The following is a 27,751-nucleotide window of genomic DNA, read 5'->3' on the forward strand; positions in this document are numbered from 1 at the left end:
GTCAATTGGCAATAGGACATTAACATGACTGGGTATAAAAAGAGCATCTTGGAGTGGCAGCGGCTCTCAGAAGTAAAGATGGGAAGAGGATCACCAATCCCCCTAATTCTGCGCTGACAAATAGTGGAGCAATATCAGAAAGGAGTTTGACAGTGTAAAATTGCAAAGAGTTTGAACATATCATCATCTACAGTGCATAATATCATCAAAAGATTCAGAGAATCTGGAAGAATCTCTGTGCGTAAGGGTCAAGGCCGGAAAACCATACTGGGTGCCCGTGATCTTCGGGCCCTTAGACGGCACTGCATCACATACAGGCATGCTTCTGTATTGGAAATCACAAAATGGGCTCAGGAATATTTCCAGAGAACATTATCTGTGAACACAATTCACCGTGCCATCCGCCACTGCCAGCTAAAAGTCTATAGTTCAAAGAAGAAGCCGTATCTAAACATGATCCAGAAGCGCAGACATCTTCTCTGGGCCAAGGCTCATTTAAAATGGACTGTGGCAAAGTGGAAAACTGTTCTGTGGTCAGAAGAATCAAAATTTGAAGTTCTTTATGGAAATCAGGGACGCCATATCATTCGGACTAAAGAGGAGAAGGACGACCCAAGTTGTTATCAGCGCTCAGTTCAGAAGCCTGCATCTCTGATGGTATGGGGTTGCATTAGTGCGTGTGGCATGGGCAGCTTACACATCTGGAAAGACACCATCAATGCTGAAAGGTATATCCAGGTTCTAGAGCAACATATGCTCCCATCCAGACGACGTCTCTTTCAGGGAAGACCTTGCATTTTCCAACATGACAATGCCAAACCACATACTGCATCAATTACAGCATCATGGCTGCGTAGAAGAAGGGTCCGGGTACTGAACTGGCCAGCCTGCAGTCCAGATCTTTCACCCATAGAAAACATTTGGCGCATCATAAAACGGAAGATACGACAAAAAAGACCTAAGACAGTTGAGCAACTAGAATCCTACATTAGACAAGAACGGGTTAACATTCCTATCCCTAAACTTGAGCAACTTGTCTCCTCAGTCCCCAGACGTTTACAGACTGTTGTAAAGAGAAAAGGGGATGTCTCACAGTGGTAAACATGGCCTTGTCCCAACTTTTTTGAGATGTGTTGTTGTCATGAAATTTAAAATCACCTAATTTTTCTCTTTAAATGATACATTTTCTCAGTTTAAACATTTGATATGTCCTCTATGTTCTATTCTGAATAAAATATGGAATTTTGAAACTTCCACATCATTGCATTCCGTTTTTATTTACAATTTGTACTTTGTCCCAACTTTTTTGGAATCGGGGTTGTATTTCAAGGAGGACTACTGGTTATTTTCCTGGGTTCGGGACCCATTTGTTTGCACCGCAAACGATTTGTCATTGCAAATGCAAGAGCAGCTTATTGAGCTGAAGAGTGACAGCAGGCTGAAGCACCTTTTTAGCACCTGTTCTCTTACGTCCTTCTGGGTAACACTGATGCAGGAGTACCCCCAGCTCTGTGACGCCGCCTTAAAAATTCTCCTACCTTTTGCGTCAGCATACTCAAAGTACACTTGCGATCTGGGCCCCCCTGACTAGCAAATGTTTGAGAACCCCTGCACTAAACAAAAATAATTGGGTGTCAGGGAAAATTCTTATGAGCTAAACTTGAAACATCTGAAAGGCAGTCTACCTTTAAGCGCATATGTAGTGTGCTGTAGCATAAGAAAATCCTTGCTCAGTTGGAAAAGCCTCATCTACACACTGACAGTTATCAGGGTAGACCAAAATCTACATTATTCATTAGTGTCCATTACTAATAATATTCATGCATTATGAATGTCAAATACCTATGTTAAGTTCATTATTCATTAAGGGCTTGTATAGCACCACTCAAAAACTTGCCTAGATCTGGGACTTTAAACAGGTTTTCAAATCGTCCCTTCATTATCACAAGGAACAAACTTAGTCAAAAACGTATTTTAAAATAAATACTGAAAAAGTCATCATAAAGCTTCTTGACGAATGCATCCCGTCTGAGTGCTTAGCAATCTAGTCGTGTAGCAATACGTACATATCCTAATACTTTATTTAGTTTTCAGGGGGTTTAAGAGCTGAGACAAATACCAAAAGCTTCCCAGCTATTTCACTATGTACCCAACATAACCAAATGACTGCCCCTTGTTGTAATAGTGTATTTTGTAATATTAAACTTGCTTAATAGTGTATTTAAAAACATAGCAGTTATCCAGTTCTACTCAAAAGCATTTTCCACCCTTTCTCAATCAGGCACAGAAGTATTATGACAGGATATAGGATGGAAAAGTCGAAGAGGCAATAGTTAAAGGATTGAAAAGAAAACATTTGTCTAATTTTAGCACTGCCCCAGCCTGTACAGAGCTGCTCATCTTTATAAAGCACTGCTCCCTTTACCCCAAAAGGCAACTACCAAGGTATTACAGTTACAGGTCTGAGTTTTAGGTCAGAGAGCTCTGGTGTACAGCGGAAAGTGTTTTATGCATATGTGGTCATATTTCAGCTTTTAAAAAAATATATATATATAAAGATGATGGGTGGTGCTGGTGCATGGTACACGAAAAACCTTTCATGCTAAAGGTTTTGCGTAAGCAATGTTCCAAATCTACTTTACTTTTACATTAACTAAGCCAGTTTACATAATGACAAATCATTCATAAACATGATGTTTGAGGGAGACGCATCTCCTAATAAACAAAACATACATGTTCTAGCTCAAACAAAATGTTCAAACACTTGCAAACTCCTAAAATATCAGCAAAACTAAACAATCAAATGCCTGCAGATGTAAGAAACAATGGAGTGAAATTTCAAAGCTCCTCAGCAAGGGTTCTGATGTTTTTTCTGGCATTTCCTCAAACGACCTTAAGCTTTGCAGTGTCCAATGTCTGCATTGAAAACTGTTAAATTTATTTTTTTTAAATAACCCTGGGACGTTCAACCTGTTTATATTCCTGGAGTGCCAGTTTTTATTTCTAGGCTTGTCGAGGTTTCTCCTGAGCTGACAGTTAGTTAGTTGGTTGGTTGGTTAGTTAACTACAACCCCGATTCCAAAAAAGTTGGGACAAAGTACAAATTGTAAATAAAAACGGAATGCAATAATTTACAAATCTCAAAAACTGATATTGTATTCACAATAGAACATAGCCAACATATCAAATGTCGAAAGTGAGACATTTTGAAATTTCATGCCAAATATTGGCTCATTTGAAATTTCATGACAGCAACACATCTCAAAAAAGTTGGGACAGGGGCAATAAGAGGCTGGAAAAGTTAAAGGTACAAAAAAGGAACAGCTGGAGGACCAAATTGCAACTCATTAGGTCAATTGGCAATAGGTCATTAACATGACTGGGTATAAAAAGAGCATCTTGGCATGGCAGCGGCTCTCAGAAGTAAAGATGGGAAGAGGATCACCAATCCCCCTAATTCTGCGCCGACAAATAGTGGAGCAATATCAGAAAGGAGTTCGACAGTGTAAAATTGTAAAGAGTTTGAACATATCATCATCTACAGTGCATAATATCATCAAAAGATTCAGATAATCTGGAAGAATCTCTGTGCGCAAGGGTCAAGGCCAGAAAACCATCCTGGGTGCCCGTGATCTTCGGGCCCTTAGACGGCACTGCATCACATACAGGCATACTTCTGTATTGGAAATCACAAAATGGGCTCAGGAATATTTCCAGAGAACATTATCTGTGAACACAATTCACCGTGCCATCCGCCGTTGCCAGCTAAAACTCTATAGTTCAAAGAAGAAGCCGTATCTAAACATGATCCAGAAGCGCAGACGTCTTCTCTGGGCCAAGGGTCATTTAAAATGGACTGTGGCAAAGTGGAAAACTGTTCTGTGGTCAGAAGAATCAAAATTTGAAGTTCTTTATGGAAATCAGGGACGCCGTGTCATTCGGACTAAAGAGGAGAAGGACGACCCAAGTTATCATCAGCGCTCAGTTCAGAAGCCTGCATCTCTGATGGTATGGGGTTGCATTAGTGCGTGTGGCATGGGCAGCTTACACATCTGGAAAGACACCATCAGTGCTGAAAGGTATATCCAGGTTCTAGAGCAACATATGCTCCCATCCAGACGACGTCTCTTTCAGGGAAGACCTTGCATTTTCCAACATGACAATGCCAAACCATATACTGCATCAATTACAGCATCATGGCTGCGTAGAAGAAGGGTCCGGGTACTGAACTGGCCAGCCTGCAGTCCAGATCTTTCACCCATAGAAAACATTTAGCGCATCATAAAACGGAAGATACGACAAAAAAGACCCAAGACAGTTGAGCAACTAGAATCCTACATTAGACAAGAATAGGTTAACATTCCTATCCCTAAACTTGAGCAACTTGTCTCCTCAGTCCCCAGACATTTACAGACTGTTGTAAAGAGAAAAGGGGATGTCTCACAGTGGTAAACATGGCCTTGTCCCAACTTTGAGAGGTGTTGTTGTCATGAAATAATAAAAAAAAAAAAAAAAAAAATCACCTAATTTTTCTCTTTAAATGATACATTTTCTCAGTTTAAACATTTGATATGTCATCTATGTTCTATTCTGAATAAAATATGGAATTTTGAAACTTCAACATTGTTGCATTCCGTTTTTATTTACAATTTGTACTTTGTCCCAACTTTTTTGGAATCGGGGTGAGCGATCGATCGATCGATCGATCATCCATCCATCTATCTATCTATGAGTGACACATGCTACATACTACAATGTTCCAGAGTTATCAGTTTGAGCCAGTGTGTGGTGGAAACCAGTTACGCAATTGTGGAGTACAGTTTCAGCAGGTGGAGTTTAACCCTTTGACCACTGCATAACTTAATACGCAGGGCTTTCCCTACTACAGTGAACCTGGAATAGCAGTCTGCAGTGCTGAAAGGGTCAGACATGGATGAGGAATGGTGATTACAGTAATCCAGACACACACACACACACACACAGCAGGAAAAAACAAACAACAAACAATCCAGGAACAGCTCTAGTACTAATTTACTATATGCAAATGTGGATGTAGTGCATCTTTCATGTGTTTATGTCCTATCAAGTGACAGCATATACATACAGTATGTGTTCCTCCTGAATCTCGGCTTCAGAAGAAACCAGGATGATGAGGCCTTCATTAAATGCTTTTGTGTGTATGTTGCATGTAAAGGAGCATGTACAAGTGTGAGTTCACCTGTACTGTTCCAGTTGCATTATATATCAGACTGTATGTACATTCTTTGTTCTTTATTAATGCCATTAAAAGAGTCAGAATAAATCCCCATAAGTTCATCCTCTGTTCAGAAATCTGTGTTTAATGTGGATCAGGTGATCACCTGGACAAATGCTCAAATTGGAATGAGCTTCCACAGAGCCAAATAGCTTTAAACGGTCACACAGGATGCTCTTCCTTGTCTGGATATTGTGTTTAGAAGAAGAACTTTATTCATCACATGTACACTTGTGAAATTCCTCTCTGCATTTAACCCATCTGAAGCAGTGAGCAATGAGCACACACACACACACACACACACACACACACACACACACACACACACACACACACACCCAGAGCAGTGGGCAGCCATGCTAACAGCACCCAGGGAGCAGTTGGGGGTTAGGTGCCTCACTCAAGGGCACCTCAGCCTAAGGCCGCCCAATGTTAACCTAAGCTGCATGTCTTTGGACTGTGGGGGAAACCGGAGCACCCAGAGAAAACCCACGCAGACACGGGGAGAACATGCAAACTCCACACAGAAAGGCCCCCGTCAGCCACTGGGCTCAAACCCAGAACCTTCTTGCTGTGAGGCGACAGTGCTAACCACTACACCACCATGTTCCAAGATGTAGTCAGTGATTTTGTAAGAAGTTCATCTGGAAACTTAGAATATCAGAACTTTCAGCGTTCCTTCTAAAGCCAAAGCCCTGAAACACGCTTCCTAGTCTAGGCTACATATTGTAATTGACAGGAAATGAATGTCTCCATGTCCAGGTTGGTTGGATGCTGGTGGGCCGCATCATATTTTTCACCCCATTTCTCAAATCTTCCTCCATTTATTTAGCCTGGAGCACCACTGAAACCTGGATTTTCAGTCACATACATATTTTATTGACACCCATCAGATAAAACCTTTCAGCATATATTTAAACAATCTTTTTTTACTTAAAATTTACATTAATGGCATTTAGCAGATGCTTTTATCCAGAGCGACGTACAGCATACCCACAGCAGCCTAGGGAGCAGTTGGGGGTTAGGTGCCTTGCTCAAGGGCACTTCAGCCATTCCTGCTGGTCCAGGGAATTGACCCAGTGACCTTTTGGTCCCAAAGCTGCTTCTCCAACCATTAGGCCATGGCTTCATCACTGACTTCAACTTGGTGATCAAACAATAATGCCAACATCATAAAGGATCATTTCTTTCCCATGTACAAGTCCTCCTGCCTGTAAAAACAAATTCCATGCATCTTTTTCTGAAGACCCCAATACAGTACTGAAACAAACATGTTCGGATGCAAGTCTTTGGCAGCCCGAAAACCCCAGCCTTTCCTTTCAGTGAGAATGACTTCGAAGTCTGCATGCTGCTTCATCTGAAAGCGCTGGTTTGAGCAGTATACTCCATTTAAGCACTGTGATGAGCATTCAATCCATCCATCCAACTTATCGGTCAGGGTTGTAGGTGAACTGGAAACAATCCTAGCTGATATTGATGGTGAGAGGTGGGGTACATTCTGGGCAAGTTGTCAATCTATTGCAAGGCTAACACAGAGATGAACAACCATTCCATTAAAGTAGCCAGTTGACCTAATCCACATGTCTATGGCTGTAGGAGGAAACCGGAGCATCTTGGCTGGGAGGTTTGAACCCAGAACCTTCCTGCTGTTAGGCAACAGTGTTGACCACTGCACCACCGTGCCACCCCACAATTGAGCAATTGATATCATTATTAGACAACAATTTCAAAAAAATAAAAAGAAGTGTCCTTAGAAAAGATAGAACATCTGGGAAAATCTATTTAGCACGATTACATCTAATTAAGTGGCAGTATAGTGATGCAGTGGTTAACGTGGTCGCCTCACAGCAAAAAGGTTCTGGGTTCGAGCCCAGCAGCTGACGGGGGGCCTTTCTGTGTGCAGTTTGCATGTTCTCCCCGTGTCTGCATGGATTTCCTCTGGGTGCTCCAGTTTCCCCCACAATCCAAACACATGCATTTTAGGTAAATCAAAAGGAGTTGAAAATTAATTGGGACTTTGCCCTGTATTCCTCCCCTGTCACAAACTATGTGACTAATCAAAAAAACAAACAAACAAACAAACAAAACAAAAACCCACCACTTTTCTTTCTTTTTTACAAACTAAAATAAAAGCTACTGAATATTCAGCTATATTAAAGAAGAAATAGTATATCACAATTATTCTAGTTGTGAAATGGAGGCCTATCTGTGTAACCTAATTATTCAGACTAGCTTATTTCTCTCTTTCTGTCTCTCGCTCACAGAAGACAGGGGCAGATAACGTAACCATCTGTTTAATATTTACCAAATACAACTTTTCTTCTTCATTGTACAGAGCATAAGAAATGAAAAATACAAAATCTAGTAGCCTGTGACCTACACATCTGTGACCTGTGAAAATACTTGTCTGATTGCTGCGTTTTAAGCCACGGAAAATATACAGCAACTGTTATGTACATCACGCCATGGTGAATAGAGTACTCCCCTGCTTGTGCAATGCCAGGTACAACTAAACAAGATGTTCTCCAGTACAGTTCTTGGGAACATTTTCTTTAAATGAGATCATGTGCACATGACTACACACTTGATCAAGTTTTTCAAACTTCTCTTTTATGCGTTACATTTAACTGCCAGCTTTCTACTGCAAATTAAGACATGAAAAGGAGGCTGGGTATTTTTTCTTTTCTATGTTAACCATTTGTGGTGAACCCATTCATAAACATCAATCCATTTAAGCTAACATGACTGCTAAAAAGTCTCATGAATTGTAAGACCCTTGTCTTTTTCTGTCAATGATTTACCCCTTAAAAACACACACAAGCAAGAAATAGAAGCTTGTATGCTGCCAAATTTGACAAAGCCTGGTCATAACTGAGGTATTTTAGATAGTGGCTGGTATTTAAATGTTTGGTCAAAGTGTTCCACAGCAATAAAATCCCCTATAATTAATGAAAACATACATACAAATATCTTAACCTCCTAAAAGTTACGCTATATAATTGTCTTCATTGAGCTACATTGTGTGAAACTCTGTCAGTCAATCTGTTTGTGAGAAATTCTGGTATCAGCATGGTTTAATAAAAGAGCTCAAATCCTCCTCTGATGCACAAGCAAAGAATTAGGCCATTCATGCCTGTAAGAGGCAGCTGGAAATATTTCAGGTATTCAGTTCGGGTTCACAAAAACTGCACAATTAGAGTTGGTCTGAAATCAAAGGGACACAGATCACTCGAACAATGTAGTGGTGTGTCACAACCTGTACAGCACAATGCTTTCCTCCCCCCCCACACACAGCAGCAGAATCTGTATGGTCTCTGCACGTCCTGAATATTCTCATGCCAACATGGGTGCACACACCATGCACAACCAGTCGCGATAAACACACAGGAAAACAAGACAGAAAGCACGAGAAAATGCTGAGCAAAGATTTCTCAGAAAACTAACATCTGCCATCTGAAAGACCAAAAAAACCACCTGCATATATGTATATAAACATGGTCAGAAAATTATGAACATCACTGGAGTATTTACGTTTCGAGTCCTTGACCGATTTCATAGCAGACTGTAGTCGCTCCAACATGGTGTTTTGACGAGATGTTCGAAGAGTTACAATCCAGAGAGAGCCAACTACTAACCTATAAAGTTCTAGAAAGAGAATCTAGGGCTATTTCACTTTGAGCAGAGAGAGGCAGTACACACTCTTGCACTGTCTGACTGCAACCGAGAGACAGGGAGTGGGTGAAAGAGTGCAAACAGAGAGAGAAGGGAGGGAAGGAGGGCGGGAGGAACGAATAGATAGATAGCAGGGTGAGGCATATTTGAGAATATTTATGTGTTTGGTTTAAAACATTGAGCAGGCATGTGCAAAAAAGATCAACTTAAACAGAAAAGCAAAGGACACTGTCAGGTCAGGTGTGTGTTTGCATATCTGTATATCTACGTACACTACCGTTCAAAAGTTTGGGGTCACTTTGAAATGTCCTTATTTTTGAAAGAAAAGCACTGTTCTTTTCAATGAAGATCACTTTAAACTAATCAGAAATCCACTCTATACATTGCTAATGTGGTAAATGACTGTTCTAGCTGCAAATGTCTGGTTTTTGGTGCAATATCTCCATAGGTGTATAGAGGCCCATTTCCAGCAACTCTCACTCCAGTGTTCTAATGGTACAATGTGTTTGCTCATTGCCTCAGAAGGCTAATGGAGGATTAGAAAACCCTTGTACAATCATGTTAGCACAGCTGAAAACAGTTGAGCTCTTTAGAGAAGCTATAAAACTGACCTTCCTTTGAGCAGATTGAGTTTCTGGAGCATCACATTTGTGGGGTCGATTAAATGCTCAAAATGGCCAGAAAAATGTCTTGACTATATTTTCTATTCATTTTACAACTTATGGTGGTAAATAAAAGTGTGACTTTTCATGGAAAACACAAAATTGTCTGGGTGACCCCAAACTTTTGAATGGTAGTGTATGTATAGGTGTGTGTGGTGAGGGTGAATAATATAGTGTACATCAAAAGTTATCTATAACTTGACATTTAAATCTAAACTGCGCTTCGTCTGAATAACATACGATACACAGAAAAGTTGCAACCCTTTTGTTCAAACTTAAAAAAAAAAAAAAAACTCACTAAACATACGATTCTGTCATCTGCCCTTTTGTGTAATTTGGACTTTGATTAAACAGTGTGTGCTTAGTCTATCAACTTTCAGTTTCTCCCCCAAAGATATTTCAGCAAAAAAAAATTGAGTAAATAATCCACTTCGTTCACATTCAGTACACCTGCGACCAGAGGTGGAAAGTAACGAATTACATTTACTCACGTTACTGTAATTAAGTAGATTTTTTGTGTAATTTGTAATTTAAGTAGTTTTTGAAATGGGTAATTTTACTTTTACTCAAGTAAATTTTGAACCAAGTATTTTACTTCGCTACATTCAAAAACCGCCCATTACTGAGTAAAACAATTAAATGCAGGGGGGGAATTGGCCTGAACTGAAAGGAAACTGGTGCAGGCGCGCGCGGAATATCCATATTAGCCTACATGTATGGTTGGATGATGGCTGGTGCCGAGGTAGCCGAGCAAGAGATAGAGGAGGCCATGGAGGAGGTTGAGGATTGCCAAGAAGAGAATTAGCGTGGAACAGATGCGCCGGACAGCGAGGGAAATCCTTGGCTGTATCTCAGCCAATACTTTGCATTCAAACGCAAACAAGGCAATAACATAATAATGCAATGCAAGATGTGCCTGCCCCGCCGTACAGAGCTATCAGTCTACAAAACTTCCACATCAAATCTGCGGAAGCATGTGGTGGTAAGTAGATATGTGCATTTACCTGTGTATCCCAAACGTTATATTTTATTGTTTGGTTAAAACCTTCCACTGTTAAGTAAAATGTGCCTTCATTATCAATTCTTTTGGCCGCCTAGCATTCATACTGATCACTAACGTTTCAAGTGAAGTAGCCTCAATGAAATGAATCACCTCACGTTTACAAATTTGTTTTATCAGAGCGACAGTCAGAAATAATACGAGTGCATGGTTTTAGTTGCAACTGGTCTCTCATGAAAAAATCCTAATTCATGTATAGACTAGCTCCTGGGTTGTTAGCTGTAGCCTAGACTAGAGCTTTGGGAGGTCACTGATAGGCCATCAAAACATTTTCACTGTCTTGGATACTTTGTTTGATTTTGGTTTTATTTTCTTTTTTTATTGTGGTGTTTGAGTTGGACCATACAATTCAGAATTTGGCACTTTGCTTAAAAATGTTTTATGGGGTGGTCTCAAAATAGTTTGCACATTACCTCTCGACAGGTTGTAAACATTATGCAGTTAATTTGTCAATTATATTTTCTATATAAGGAAGAGCACAGTGTTACTAAGGAATCGCTTAGCTGTCTTTAAATCGTGAGAGTCCAGGACACTTTGAGTTTGGTTGGTTTACGTTTCATATGTGTCATTTAGTAAGTCTGCCTTAGTGGCTTTAATAGCTGGCGTTTGTCAGTAAAGAAAAAAATGGATGATAGAATTTACAAGTTATGCCACTTGTACTTGAAAATGTTTTATGGGCTGGTCCAAACAAAGCTTTATACATTATACTGCCTGAAAGGTTATTATGTGGACTAATAGTTCATTAAAAACAATTTGATTTATGACTTGTCCTTTCTTTTTTTACATCAAATAATTGAAAGTAACTTTTACTCAAAGTACATTTTAAATTGAGCACTTTTTTTTTTACTTTTACTCATAGGCGGTTTTAAACGGGGGCCGGGGGGGGGGCAGTGCCCCTGTAAAATTGCTCCTGGCCCCTGTGCTGAACAGATAATAAGCTTTATTAATTTCGACGTGCGCTGGCTCGAAGATCGGAACTGACATGACGGAGTGTTCTACACGGACTCCTTAAAGCGCTACACACACACTGTTACCTGCAGCAGAAAGATCAGCAGCAGCGCGAATTGTAAACTTCGGACATGAGAGATAACAGCAGCTGCAGCCCTGCAAGAACTAGGCTATTGCAAAGAGGCGAAGGTAAGGAAAATTATTCAATTTTGTAACATCAGTGTTTGCACATATCCGTGTTTTACTGTTGTTGTTCACTACAATAATAAATCCGTTTTATTGCGCTTTCTTAAAAGTGCGTTGCACAGCAATAAGTAGCCTAACTTAATATTTTTGGGAAATGGGTAAAATAACCGACAGTGTTTACCTTCTTGTAAAACTCGGATGGCCTTGTGATATGTAGAGGCTACATTCCTCTCCGTTTACTTTTTAGTATAGACCTGCTGTAGGCTATCATCATGAAAAGGAGCAAGAAGGACATTATGTCCTTTTTTGCCCCTATTAGCAAAAAGCAACATAGAGAGAGTAAGGAAGATGAAGATTAAGAAAGAGGAGAGAGAGCCAGAGGTGGAGAGAGAGCCAGAGGTGGTGGTTGGAGAGGTGGAAAGTGAGGCATCTGAAAGGCAATCTGAGAGTGAGGATGAAGACATTCAGGATCAGATTGAGGGACAGAATGAGGGACAACCCAACGAGTCATTGGGACAACCAGATTCACCATGCATATCAAGTACAGCACCATCAGGTTTGTGATGTTGAACAAATGTATGTGTGTGAGCAGTGTTGGCCTACAATTCATATAGCCTACCCTGAAAGTGTGAAGTCTGAATAATAATTAATAAATATAAAATATAAATAATAGATATAATAAATTAATAAATGAATAATGATAAATAAATGTTGTTCTCAGTAGCACTCTCATATTTACTGTATTCATCTTTCTCCAGATATCAGCAAGTGCTTGGACGACACTCCAGTGCAGCCACATCTGAAGAAAAGGTTCATTGTATGCAAAAATAGAAATCTTATTTTACAAAAAAGAGAAACATGGTTTTAAGATTTATTGAGCACAATTTATTTTATGTTTAGGCTATTGAGACAGAATGTTTATCTCATTGTATTTATGCTCAATGTATTTTGTTTTGGTTTTAAATAAACCAAACTAAACATTTTGAACGCTTAAATATTGCCATGTTTTGTCCATATGTGCCCCCCTGAAAAAACACTGGCCCCACCTCGGCCCCCCTAGTAATTTTGGTCTAGAACCGCCACTGCTTTTACTCGAGTAGATTTTTAGATGGGTACTTTTACTTGAGTAGAATTTAAGCAAAGATACTTTTACTTAATTACAATTTTTCAGTACTTTTTCCACCTCTGCCTGCGACTGAGGCCAATACATCACCAGCAGTTGTGTTATATGTAAAACGTCACCAAAATAGGCTGGAGCTCAAAACTAAGCGAATGGGTCATGGTGCACAGTCACATGACAACTGTTGCTGATTGGCTATATGAACCTGCAGCAGAGGGCTCATTTCAGGTAGCCCACAGCCTCACTTCATATCATTATGGAGCTTTTTTTGTATGACCATTAGTGGAGCTGTTACACTTGGTTTAAAAATTAATTCACAAATAATCCTCTTTAAAAATATTTGTTAACTGCAAATAAGATGTGGATGCCCAAAACAAAAAACCCGAATCCTTATATTGATTTTTACTTTCACCTTTGAAAGACGGGGCTTCCAGTCAGCTACAATATTAAAACCACTGACAGGTGGCGCGAACAACTGTTATTCCACGAAATCCAGTCATACATGAGCTGACAGTTGATGAGGCGTGTAGAACTGAGTTGGCTATAAGCCATCTACAATGAGATTGAGTGGAATAATTGTATTATTCTATCCACAGTCATTGGATTTTGAGAAAAACGGCGCATTTTTATTTTTTGCAAATTCGATAAATAAAAACTTTATACAAAACGCCCGACAAAATCATTTCTGCTTAGAATGTAAACAAACCAGCAAAATGACCGTAGCAATTTGTGAAAAATGCTATAGTAATAATTCTTGTTTAAAAAAACACCCTTACCATCAAATACTTTTGGGGTGGGGGGTGGGGATTTGTTTTCAAGTAGAGTTTATATTTCGTCCTTGGTTGCTTCAGCAACACACTCCGCCATTGTGTTTTTCTGTACTCGTGGTATATTAGCTGATTGGCTACTCTATTACTAGGCTATCAGAGCATGTGACTGCTCATATCCAGTGAATGTGGATAAAATAATACTCATTACAGTGGCACCAGTCAAGGGGTGGGACATATTAAGCAGCAAGTGAATAGTCAGTTCTCGAAGTTGAGGTGTTGGAAGCAGGAAAAATGGGCAAGCGCAAGGATCTGACTGACTTTGACCAGGGCCAAACTGTAATGGCTAGATGACTTGATCTGGGCATCTCCAAAACAACAGGTCTTGTTGGGTGTTCTTGGTATGCAATGGTTAGTCCTTACCAAAAGTGGTCCAAGGAAGGACAACCTTGCAAAAAGTTCATGGACACCCAAGGCTCACTGATGCACATGGGGAGCAATGGCTAGCCTGTCTGGTCTGAGCCCACAGAAAAGGTACTATAGCACAAACTACTGGGTGGGAGGAGAAGAGAAAAAGAAGGAAAAAAAAAATCAATGCTGGCTATGACAGCAAGACATCAGAATACAAAGTGCAATGCAGCTTGCTGCATAGCTGTAGACTGGTCGGAGTTCTCATACTAACCTCTGTACATGGCTAAAAGTGACATGTCTGTGAAGATTCTCAGTCATCCAGGTCATAGTAAACTGTGGGTGGTAGAAGAGAGCAACTGGACTTGTTTGAAGATTCTTGAAAACGTTTCACCTCTCATCCAAAAGGCTTCCTCAGTTCTGTCTGACTAATAGGGGGTATCAGGTATTTATCCTCTCATGGATCATAATAGAATCAGAATTCTGATGGCTGCATAGTAGGTGGCTGATAAATAGTGTCTTAGACCCCCACCTCTGTTCAGTGATGGCCGTTCCAGGTTGAACGTTCCAGGCCGTTCCAGGTTCAGGACCCCCACCTCTGTTCAGTGATGGCCGTTCCAGGTTGAACGTTCCAGGCCGTTCCAGGTTCAGGACCCCCACCTCTGTTCAGTGATGGCCGTTCCAGGTTGAACGTTCCAGGTTCAGGAACGGCCATCACTGAACAGAGGTGGGGGTCTAAGACATCATTTATCAGCCACCTACTATGCAGCCATCAGAATTCTGATTCTGATTCTATGATGATCCATGAGAGGATAAATACCTGATACTCCCTATTAGCCAGACAGAACTGAGGAAGCCTTTCGGATGAGAGGCGAAACGTTTTCAAGAATCTTCAAACAAGTCCAGTTGCTCTCTTCTACCACCCACAGGCTAAACGTGACTACACAACGGGCACACAAACATTAGAACTGGAAGGATGCAGTGGAAGGTCGTCATGTGGTCTGATGAATCATGATTTATTTTTATCACGTGGACAGCCGGGGGTGCATGTGCCGCTTACCTCGGGAAGAGATGGCATCAGGATGAACTACAGGAAGAAGGCAAGCCAGCAGAGGCTGTGTGATGCTTTGAGCAATATTCTGCTGGGAAATCTTGCATCCTGGCGTTCATGTGGATGTTACTTTGACGTACCACCTACCTAAACATTGCTGCAGACCAAGTACATGCCCTTATGGCAACAGTATTCCCTAATGGCAGTGGGCTCTTTCAGCAGGATAATGTGCCCTGCCATACTGCAAAAGCTGTTCAGGAATGGTTTGAGGAACATGACCGAGAGATCAGTGTTGACTTGGCCTTCAGAATCCCCAGATTTAAATCTGATTGAGCATCTGTGGGATGTGCTGGACAAACAAGTCCAATCCATGGAGGCCCCACCTTGCAACTTACAGGACTTCAAGGATCTGCTGCTAATGTCCTAGTACCAGCTACCACTGCACATCTTCAGAGGTCTTGTGGAGTCCATACCTCACCTGGTCAGAACTGTTTTGGCAGCAGAAAGAGACCTACACAATATTAAGCAGGTTCTCCAATCATGTAGCAGCAGCACAAAGCATAAAATCATGCAGCTACACATAAGGTGTTTCAGTTAATGTTGACATCAAATATCAGAATGAATAAAAATGAGATGTCTGGAACTTTAACCTTAGCATGGTTGTCTGTAGCAGACGGGCTCTTTTGAACATTTTAGAAACTGATCTCCTAGGATTTTCTCACACACACACACACACACACACACACACACAGGTTTCTAAAGATTACACAGAATGGTGTGGAGAGAAAAAAAAAACCCAAAACAACCCCAAAACCCCACCATTGGGTGAGTGACCAGTTTGTGAGTGGAAATGGCTTGTTGATCAGAGATGTGCGAGGAAAATGGCCAGACTGGTTCAAGCTACCACGAAGGATATAGTAGCTCATATAAATCACCCTTTACAACCATGGTGAGAAGAAAAGCATCTCAGCATACGTGTGAAAATCCCAGGGGATCAGCAGTTTTTGAAATACTCCCATCAGTAAGTTTGGCACAACCAACAACCATGCCATGATTAAAAAGTCATATTCAAGTCAAGGTCCCTTCCATGGCAGGATCTGGTCTTCCCAGGCAGTCTCATGTCCCACTACTAACCAGCTCTTTGAGGTGCATGGGTGCAGCGCCGATCTCCGTTTCTATAGCCCTCGGCCTCTCTCCTATACAGCTAGGGGTACAGTGTGGGGGCTAGTCCTCTGGTAACTGCAAGAGTTTGACTTCCCTACTTGCATCTGTATTGCAGCGTGCCTTGCCAGATGGCAGTAGGTACCATTTTTATGATGGTCTTTGGTATGACCTGACCGAGTCGAACTCATGATCTCCCAGTCGAGAGGCGGACACACTAACCAACTAGGCCAACTCGCGGTGTTAGTCACAGAGACCACACTTTTTCCCCCATTTTGAAGTTTGATATGAACATGAATTGAAGCTCTTTATGTATATTTACAGTACATGAGGCTTTTGCATTATGCTGCTGCCACATGATTGGCTGACAGGATAACTGCACAAATGAGCAGGTGAACAAGGGGTCACACAAAGTGAGATCTTAACTCACAATCTTCTATACAGCAAAGTACCAAATTAAACTTGCAGAACAACTTAACCTTTGCAGGGATGAGGTCAAACCCGGGTGATGTCAAAGCCCCAGAGATATGCTGATGCATCCTTCTGATGGTGCATTTTACATTGTGAAAACTTGGCTTGCACAACACAGTAAAATGCTCAAGGATTAATCTATGTCCTCCCTTCAGATATAAAAGCTTAAAATCAGAATGAATCATGATTAGTCTGCTAATTAAGCTTTTTTTTGGTGCGCACACACACACACACACACACACACACACACACACACACACACACACACACACACACACACAGCATTACTGCATGAATCAATAGTCACAGGTTTTGAGAAAAATAACCACCACCCTGCATTAGCAAAAATAAAAGGATGTGAAAGGAACGCATTTACTGTTACTTTGGCTTGCTGGTCTCTCCTGTACTGACCGAGTGAAATAAAGCAGGATTAGAGGATTACCCAGGGTTCCTCTGCACTAAACCTGGTACAAATTCACTGCAGTAAGAAGACAAATAGACTCTCTTCGCTGGCTGGCCTTAGTTTCAATACAAAGTACGTCAGTCTAATCTATTTTCCATTTGCAGTTCTGATAAAAGATTGAGAGAATAAAACTTGAACCCAAACAACAAAAAAAAAAAGATATGAAATGGATGTTGATCTTGAAACAAATAAAGCCAGATGCTTGTTGAAATTTAACACCTGTAGGACTATAAGGAACTTTGTTGAAGGAACTTCCACAACCCGTAGCACTGATGTATTCAGCAATTTGAAACAATTTAGATTTCTAATCAAAATAAATTCATGCATATAACAGTACAGCTCTGGAAAAAATTAACAGACCATTGCAAAATTATCAGTTTCTCTGATTTGACCATTCATGTGTTTGAGGAACATGAACATTTTTATTTTATTCCATAAACTACTGACATCATTTGCCCCAAATTCCACATAAAATATTGTCACTTGCAGCATTTAATGGCAGAAAATGGCAACCGGTCAAAATAACGAGAGAGATGAAGTGTTTTCAGACCTTGAGTAATGCATAGAAATCAAAACCATGTTCAGTTTTAAATGGCACAATATGAATGTTTGAACTTAAGAGGACTTCAGAAATCAAATTAATATTTGGTGGAATAAGCTTGGCATTTAATTGCAGATCTCATGCGTCTTGGCATGCTCTCCACCAGTCTTTCACGTTGCTCTTGGGTGACTTTATGCCACTCCTCGTGCAAAAAAAAAAAAAATCACCTCAGCTTTGTTTGACGGCTTGTGACCATTCATCTTCCTCTTGATCACATTCCAGAGGTTTTCAGTGGAGTTCGGGTTTAGAGATTGGGCTGGCCATGACAGGGTCTTGATCTTGTGGTCCTCCATCCACACCTTAATTGACCTGGCTGTATGGCATGGAACACTGTTCTGCTGGAAAACCCAATCCTCAGAGTTAGGGAACACTGTCAGACCAGAAGGAAGCAAGTTTTCTTCCAGGATAACCTTGTACATGGCCTGATTCATGTGTCCTTCACAAACAAAAATTTTCCCCAATCCAGCCTTACTGAAGCACCCCCAGATCATCACTGATCCTCTACCAAAATTCACAATGGGTACAAGACACCTGTGGCTTGTAGGCCTCTCTAGGTCTCCATCTAACCATTAGATGACCGGGTGATTGGGGGGTGAAAATTGGACTCTTCAGAGAAGAGAGATGACCTTACTCCAGTCCTTATGGTTTTTAGCAAATCTCAGCCTGGCTCTTCTTTGCTTCTCATTAATAAAAGGCTTTTTTTCTTGCTTTGCATGACTTCAACCCCACCCAGAGGAGCCCATTTCAAACAGTCCTTGCCAAGCACTTAACCCCAACTGCCATTTGCCATTCTTTTTGTAGATCACTTGATGTCATCCTTAGCTTACGACACTTGAAGGAGTTGACGATGACCCCGATCAGTGGAGAGAGTCGTTTTCACCCTCTGCCAGTCTGTAACTTTGCTGTCCCCAACTCAAAACCTTTCTTCTTAACTTTTTTGGCATGATGAATAGATATTTTTGTATTCCAATTAAATGTAAGATACTACTAGTACTGTTTTTGCCATCCAAACTGGTCCTATTGCAAGAGGACAGTGATGACCACAGCAGTGTTTTTTATACTTTTCCTTGTTAAATAAGATTTGGTTCAGGTGATTAAGTAAAACGAAGTGTGCTTGTGTTGGAATTCCAGCATAGACACTGGAATGAAATGGCTGCCATACGGTACATGGAGATGCTGATTTAAGAAAAAACATTGAAATGGTCTCTTAATTTTTTTTCCAGAGCTACGTGTGTGTGTGTGTATTTATTAAAGGCAAAACCAAAGAAACCAATACCTTTGAAGTACAATGATATGTACTCATTTACTATATGTAAACTCTTGTATTACCTTTTGTTGCCATAGGCTTTTGTATTTCGTACAAAATCACTGTTAAACCATCACATTAACTCCCAGCATGGACTGTAAAATAGAAACATAATCCCTGAAGCTGGAACTGAATCTGAGTCAGTAATAAAAGCCAACAGCACTTACAGCCATTCGTCATGTCCTGTGTAGCGATGACAAAGCCAAAACCCTCTCCAGGCCTTCTCCTCAGCTCCACCTCCAAAGATTTGCTAAGCACTGCTCCTCTCCCCTCGGGCTGTGTTTTGGACACGGCTCCTAAAGCATTAGAGGAGGGCAGACGGGGACCCTGCATGGCCACATCCTCAACCCCCACCCAGTCTCGGGGCTCCATGGTCAGGGTAACAGGCACAGAGTCCAGAAAGCTGGTGCTCTGAATCAAAGGAGGGAGCTCGTTGGAGGGTGACTGGGGGGATAGGGTGCTTTGGCTGTTCGTGGGGCCATCTGAGGAAGGAGACATCAAATCTGGAGGGCCCTGGGCTGGGGGAACACTGTTGTATGAGTTTGGGGTGACAGGAGAAGGGATGTTTCCTATAGAGGAGTACAGATGAGAACATGGATGCTATTTAGTAATTTGATGACGTAAGCTTTTTGCAAGTTCATTTGGTTAAAATAGTGTCTGCACCTACTGACCCTGTATACATACAAGTTACCGTATGCATCTGGATTGTATCATGACAAAATTTAAACATGCATTTACACCAGTAGTCAAATGTTCAACATGCAATCAGCTCATGGCACTTGACCACCAACTTCCTGTGCTGTTTTTCCTTGTCATTTGTTTTGAAAAAAAATGTAAAAGAAAAAGAATGATTAACATTTCGTGTTTAATTTCCTCAAAACACTCCAACTTCAGTCTTCCGGGTTTTGTTCACCAGATGTGATTTGGAGAGACGGAGGAATGCATGTTTAATTGTATCCAGATAAAATATAAAAAATCAGACCTTCTGAACAGTAAATTCAGATTTGAATGTCTTTCAGGCAGATTCACACCTGCATTTGTAAGCGAATAATCCCCATCTGGGTATAATCCTGATACTCAAAATGCACTAAACAACTTGTCATATATCTCTCTCTCACACACACACACACACACACACACACACACACACACACACACACACACACAATATGGCCAAAAGTTTGTGGTCACCCGATCATCACAAATATAGGGGCCTTTCACGGACATCACAGATTTTGTTTTATCATGCAGCGTCCGCCATATCGCTCAGCAAACAAAGAAACACTGCTACAACAGTTGATGAAAATCGAGATGACTGCAGTCAGTACAGTTTCTCTCTGAAACAATTAAAAATTTATATAGGATACCAGCAGTTCGTGTTACATCCAAAGGCTAAAACATGCAGACATCACAGATCCATATAATTTACCCACAAATGTATGCATTTATTATTTATTTATTCTGCCCACTGCACGCTCTCTCTCCCCATGTGCTCATTGCTCACTTGTGTGTGCATGTTCACTGCTTCAGATGGGTTAAATGCAGAGGAGGAATTTTGCTTTGCTTGAGTGTACATGTGACAAAAATAAAGGCTTCTTTTTAATATTTACTCACAAATGTATTTATTCCACTTGAAAAGTGTACGACAAACCAGCTACCGGATTTGGGATACTACTAAGTCCTGAACCATTTACTATTTGGGACTGCTAAATACACTGGAGAGATGCTAAAAGGCATACAGAAGTACAGATGCCTGCCAAAATTTTGAGGCAGTTTTCATGCATGCCAGAATCTTATGGGAAATTCCCAAAAAAGAAAAATTACCTTACTATAGCAAAGGTAAGCTCAAATGTGGACTTTGAATAGTAATAAACAAGCCAGGGCCTAGATCTAGCACATTTTATGGTGTTCAACCTCATCTACACAAACATGCTGCCAGTCAAGCCAAGCATTAGGTCTAATAAAATATTTTGCGTCCAAAGCCTACATCCAGATATACATTTTAACACTGCACAGAGCTTTCATGCTAATCTGATGTAAAATGTTCTCCACACATTCGGGAATGCTTTGTCCAGGTTATCCAGGCTTCCTGGTTAACTGCAGCTTGCCATTTTTCTCATCTTTCTGGGTTTGTCAGCAGGGGCGCAGATAGGATTTTTGAACTGGGGGGGACTGAGCTGTCAGCAAATGATTCCATTTTGTGTGTGTGTGTGTGTGTGTACGTACACTATCGTTCAAAAGTTTGGGGTCACTTTGAAATGTCCTTATTTTTGAAAGAAAAGCACTGTTCTTTTCAATGAAGATCACTTTAAACTAATCAGAAATCCACTCTATACATTGCTAATGTGGTAAATGACTATTCTAGCTGCAAATGTCTGGTTTTTGGTGCAATATCTCCATAGGTGTATAGAGGCCCATTTCCAGCAACTCTCACTCCAGTGTTCTAATGGTACAATGTGTTTGCTCATTGCCTCAGAAGGCTAATGGATGATTAGAAAACCCTTGTACAATCATGTTAGCACAGCTGAAAACAGTTTAGCTCTTTAGAGAAGCTATAAAACTGACCTTCCTTTGAGCAGATTGAGTTTCTGGAGCATCACATTTGTGGGGTCGATTAAATGCTCAAAATGGCCAGAAAAATGTCTTGACTATATTTTCTATTCATTTTACAACTTATGGTGGGAAATAAAAGTGTGACTTTTCATGGAAAACACAAAATTGTCTGGGTGACCCCAAACTTTTGAACGGTAGTGTGTATACATGTTATTTCACCTCCCTCACTGCCATCATCAGGAACTACCTGCAGGCCAGGACAATGATAATATTTTAACATAGCCTATGGAAATCCAAAGTTTACACATTATCATCACGCACAGAAATTGCAAAACTGCAAAACTAGTTTTAAAACCGCTAAGTTCCAACTGTTAAACATAGCGAGAGGCTGGGCTACGTGTGTGTGTGTAAAGTGTAAACCAGTGCATCCTGACTTTCTAACTATGCCTGTGTGTTGCGTGAGCGGCAGTCAGTCAACAACTCTTCGCAAAGTTTCCTTATGAAATAATAAGCTCGCTGAAATTATGGCAGGGAACGCCAGATTAAACATTAAAACTGCCTTCTGAGCACTGTATCTACAGGCTACCACCGAAAGAAGGAGGCTACCAGAAGGGCATCTCTACTCTGTATGATTTTACTTTCACTACGACATTACTTTGAACAGACTATCAAAAAATTGCAAGGTGATGTGATAAAGTAAGGCACAGTTTACTTACAGTCGTTTTTTGAAAAAACGATGCAATCGTTTTCTGCTTTTTGGCACCCTTCATCATGCCGTGTTGGGGTCCTGAACTAGGAGGAGCTGTCCCCGATATGCCTGTTAAACTTGTTGTCGGTAACCATAGCAACCAAGCTCGAGCTCGCAACCTGTGCAGTCTGCGCAGTTGCAACTATGTATGTATTTCGAGGACCACAATGGAAATAAGTATTTTTACTTTGTGTTATCCTCCGCAATATTTATATTTATATGTTCACGTTATGTATACATGTTTCTATTGCGAAATCAATCAATCAATCAATCAATCAAAAAAAAAAATGTACTGCTGTGCACCTCAATAAACCAAATGGTAATTAGTCTTTTGATTTTTCCGTGAGGTTTGCCTTATGCAAAGAAAGACAGCATAGACGTTTTTTCCTCCCTATAAGTGGGGGGGACCGAACGAGGTGAATTTAAATCTGGGTGGGACGAGTCCCCCCCTCTATCTGCGCCCGTGTTTGTCAGGAAGCAGTGAAAAGTTAAAATCAGGCTTAAACATCTGTCATTATATCCAAAAGCACTACAGGTCTCTGGCATTGTTCTTTTAGATGTAACTTCTACAAGTTAGAGTGCTGTAGATGTTTACTGAATTGGGCTTAAAAATCACTTGTGTCAGTCGTTGTTAAACACAAAGCTCGCCTGGCAATAAACAAATTGGCAGTTACGATGACGTCATGTGAAAGGCCCCAATATGTGGTTCTTCCCCAAATTGTTGCCACAAAGGTGGATGCACACAATTGCATAGGCTGTCTTTGTATGCTGTAACATTAAAATTTCTCTTCACTGGAACGAAAGATCCCATCCCAAACATGTTCCTGCATGATAATGCCCCTGTGCACAAAATCATGTCCATGAAGACCTGGTTTGCCAAGGCTGATGTGGAAGAACTTGAGTGACCTGCACAGAGCCCTGACCTCAACCCTACTGAACACCTTTGGGATGAACTGGAACACCGACAGTGCACCAGTTCTTTTCATCTGACATCACTGCACACAATCTCACTCATGCTCTTGTGGCTGAATAAACGAATCCAATCCCCACAGGCACATTCAAAAATTTAGTAGAAAGCCTGCCCAGAAGAGTGGAGGTTATAACCACAAAAGGGGATTAAATCTGGATCGGCATTTTCAAAAAGCACATACTGTATGGGTGTGATGGTCAGGTGTCCAGAAACCTTTGGTCATATCAGGTACAACAACGCACAACAAAAGTAGATACAGATAAAAGTAACATGATTATTTAACATAAAGCACATTATTTTAGCATTATACCGTATATTTGTGCCATTAATATGTACAACCCCGATTCCAAAAAAGTTGGGACAAAGTACAAATTGTAAATAAAAACGGAATGCAATGATGTGGAAGTTTCAAAATTCCATATTTTATTCAGAATAGACCATAGATGACATATCAAATGTTTAAACTGAGAAAATGTCTCATTTAAAGAGAAAAATTAGGTGATTTTAAATTTCATGACAACAACACATCTCAAAAAAGTTGGGACAAGGCCATGTTTCCCACTGTGAGACATCCCCTTTTCTCTTTACAACAGTCTGTAAACGTCTGGGGACTGAGGAGACAAGTTGCTCAAGTTTAGGGATAGGAATGTTAACCCATTCTTGTCTAATGTAGGATTCTAGTTGCTCAACTGTCTTAGGTCTTTTTTGTCGTATCTTCCATTTTATGATGCGCCAAATGTTTTCTATGGGTGAAAGATCTGGACTGCAGGCTGGCCAGTTCAGTACCCGGACCCTTCTTCTACGCAGCCATGATGCTGTAATTGATGCAGTATGTGGTTTGGCATTGTCATGTTGGAAAATGCAAGGTCTTCCCTGAAAGAGACGTCGTCTGGATGGGAGCATATGTTGCTCTAGAACCTGGATATACCTTTCAGCATTGATGGTGTCTTTCCAGATGTGGAAGCTGCCCATGCCACACGCACTAATGCAACCCCATACCATCAGAGATGCAGGCTTCTGAACTGAGCGCTGATAACTCAGGTCATCCTTCTCCTCTTTAGTCCAAATGGCACGGCGGCCCTGATTTCCATAAAGGACTTCAAATTTTGATTCATCTGACCACAGAACAGTTTTCCACTTTGTCACAGTCCATTTTAAATGAGCCTTGGTCCAGAGAAGACATCTGCGCTTCTGGATCATGTTTAGATACGGCTTCTTCTTTGAACTATAGACTTTTAGCTGGCAACGGCGGATGGCACGGTGAATTGTGTTCACAGATAATGTTCTCTGGAAATATTCCTGAACCCATTTTGTGATTTCCAATACAGAAGCATGCCTGTATGTGATGCAGTGCCGTCTAAGGGCCCAAAGATCACGGGCACCCAGTATGGTTTTCCGGCCTTGACCCTTACGCACAGAGATTCTTCCAGATTCTCAGAATCTTTTGATGATATTATGCACTGTAGATGATGATATGTTCAAACTCTTTGCAATTTTACACTGTTGAACTCCTTTCTGATATTGCTCCACTATTTGTCGGCGCAGAATTAGGGGGATTGGTGATCCTCTTCCCATCTTTACTTCTGAGAGCCGCTGCCACTCCAAGATGCTCTTTTTATACCCAGTCATGTTAATGAACTATTGCCAATTGACCTAATGAGTTGCAATTTGGTCCTCCAGCTGTTCCTTTTTTTGTACCTTTAACTTTTCCAGCCTCTTATTGCCCCTGTCCCAACTTTTCTGAGATGTGTTGCTGTCATAAAATTTCAAATGAGCCAATATTTGGCATGAAATTTCAAAATGTCTCACTTTCGACATTTGATATGTTGTCTATGTTCTATTGTGAATACAATATCAGTTTTTGAGATTTGTAAATTATTGCATTCCGTTTTTATTTACAATTTGTACTTTGTCCCAACTTTTTTGGAATCGGGGTTGTAGGTAACCTCTCTCATAATCCCCTACTTTTGCTTCAAGTCCTTCTTTATATTGTTAAATCACTTAAGATAGCAGCAATAAAGGAACATTTTAACATCTCAATTTTATATGTATAGAATATACAGTATGTAATATTCTATATTATAATGTATATTAATTACCTCCTCTGTAAACCAGTAAGACCACTTCACCCTGTCTGGTATGCTCCTGCAGCACTCTCTGTACCTGTGGATGTAAAAATAAATAAATAAATTAAAAAAAACCCCCAAACATAACATACAAAAAACATGCAGAAAATTGAATTCTGAAAATACATGAACCAGTTGTGGCACATTATTTTAACCATTGAAACAAACATTCAAATGAGGTTTTCTTATGGGCAAGTCAATAGAAAGTAGAGTCCCACCCCCAGGTTGTTAAATAAATAAATAAATGAATAACCAACCAACCTCTGGTGACCACTATATCAGCAGCTTACAGAACCTTCCTTGTCCACCAGGTAACCATTAATGAAAAAGTTTTTAGCCCAGATACATTGTGCGCTTGTCCCATGTTCCCAGGATAGCAATTTGTCCACTTCTATATATGAATGCACATGTATGTTGATGCAATGACAAAAATGCATTTTAATTAAACAGGTGGCTCAAGTTACCTGCGCAAAGCTGAGGTTCTGCACGTCAGCGCCATTGATCTTGATGATAGCATCGCCTGGCTGCAGGGACGGGCACTGGCGCCGGTCCCACACCCGCTTGATCAGCGCCAACTGCCCGCCCTGCCCACCTGCTGTCACGCTGAAGCCCATGCCCCCTCCCTCGCTTCTTCCCAGGGCCACAGGCACTAGCTCACCTCCTGTGCCAGCCCCAGGCGATCCCAGGTTGCTTGGGGCAGGCCGAGGGGGGTTGCTGGCTGGGCAGCCATTGAAGCCACAGGGTGGCAGCTCAGTTGGGGGCATGAGTGGGCGTTGGGCACCAGGGGCACCCGGTGGCGCTGGTGCACTGCCTACCTCAGGCTGTGGCAGTGGGAGGGCACCACTGGACAGATCACTCTCGGAAGACTTGGAGTTCTGGTGAGCCAGAGATGGGGCAGGAAGGGTATTGTTGTTGTAGCTGTGGATGAGTGAGGCTCTAGTCAAGTGAAGAAAGAGAGGAGACAAAAAGAAAGAATAAGAGATACACAACCTATACATATGAACAACACCAAACAAAATATAAACCCTGGTTTTAGAGACAAGTTGGGCAGAAACTAAAGTCTGAATAGCTACTGTGACTTTGGGGATTGAGACATATATTAGACAATTACACCAAGAATAATCCCTAAGACTGAGCTTACACCAACAAGAAAAATTCCAGACGACCACGGATTTCTGCTATATACACTCACTGATGATGCATCCCAGTGGATCCTAGAAATGTATCCTGCAACCTGAATATCTGGATCAACCAGTGACGTCTGGGAACAGGCCAAATGACAACCAAGAACAGTTTTGTGACCACTGGGGACTCAGTTGACAGCACGGAAAGACAGTGATTTGGGCCAGCACCCCAGCTGGCATCTTCCACAAGGAGGAAACCAATCCAAACTACAAGTGAACCTTCTGAAACATACCCCCAGGGAATCCCGAGAGGGAGAATGAGATCCCCAATAGGACAGACCCAAGGATTTTGACCCATGCAAATGACCAGACAACAATGAATGCAAGATGCAGCTACAGCAAAATGTGTAAGAATCTGCATGGCCTTAAAATACATCAGGCCAGAATGAGGTGTTTGGACAAGGAGAAACCAGTTCAATGCACAAGATCAGTTCCTGGTGAGATACAGGAGGAGCATGGCCAGGACTCACCCCACATAGCCCAGTCCCTCCATGCACCTGAACTCCAGGCAGAGTAATTCAATAGCGGACCAAATGGCCTCTAGTACACAAAAGTAGCAGCAGTTCAAAGATGACTCCTGTGAAAAGGGGTCCCCATACAAACCATCACTGAAGCTGCAGATAAAGCCACCATGTGGCTTTGGATAAAGAGGGTTAGCCTGTGGATTAGTGCTGCTGGGATGCAAGCCGGGATTTCAAAATCAACCCCAGTTGTGTCACCTGGGTGGGGGGTGGGGGTGGTCTGATGTTAAAAAAACCTGAAACCCCCGATGAGCCCAGGAACATCAGTGATGATGCATCTCAGTGCATCCTAGAGATGCATCCTAAAACCAGCTGGTCTCTTTAATAGAAACACCTGTACACCTGCTCATTCATGCAGTTATTCAAAATCAGCCAATAAAGTGGCAGGAGCCCAATGGATAAAATTATGCTGACTCTGATCAAGAGCTTCAACTAATGTTCACATAAGTATAAGAATGGGAGACAATGTTACTGTATCTCAGGGACTTTGACTGTGCCACAGTTGTGGTGCCAGACAGA

The 27,751-nt window shown here is 41.2% G+C and overlaps 1 protein-coding gene across 1 annotated transcript in view; it reads right to left on the reverse strand.

Annotated features, from left to right (window-relative positions):
* Nucleotides 1-27,751, reverse strand: part of magixa (MAGI family member, X-linked a) — a 128,453-nt gene that overhangs the window by 31,144 nt on the left and 69,558 nt on the right. Inside the window, exons 9-11 of the mRNA XM_060931943.1 lie at nt 25,992-26,463; nt 25,501-25,564; nt 19,298-19,699 (exon numbers count right to left, since the gene is read on the reverse strand). Of these exons, the coding sequence (XP_060787926.1) occupies nt 19,298-19,699; nt 25,501-25,564; nt 25,992-26,463 (938 nt within the window). The remainder of the gene's footprint in view (nt 1-19,297; nt 19,700-25,500; nt 25,565-25,991; nt 26,464-27,751) is intronic.

The sequence above is a fragment of the Neoarius graeffei genome, chromosome 10 (genome assembly GCF_027579695.1).
Source record: "Neoarius graeffei isolate fNeoGra1 chromosome 10, fNeoGra1.pri, whole genome shotgun sequence".
Taxonomy (NCBI): Eukaryota; Metazoa; Chordata; class Actinopteri; order Siluriformes; family Ariidae; genus Neoarius; species Neoarius graeffei.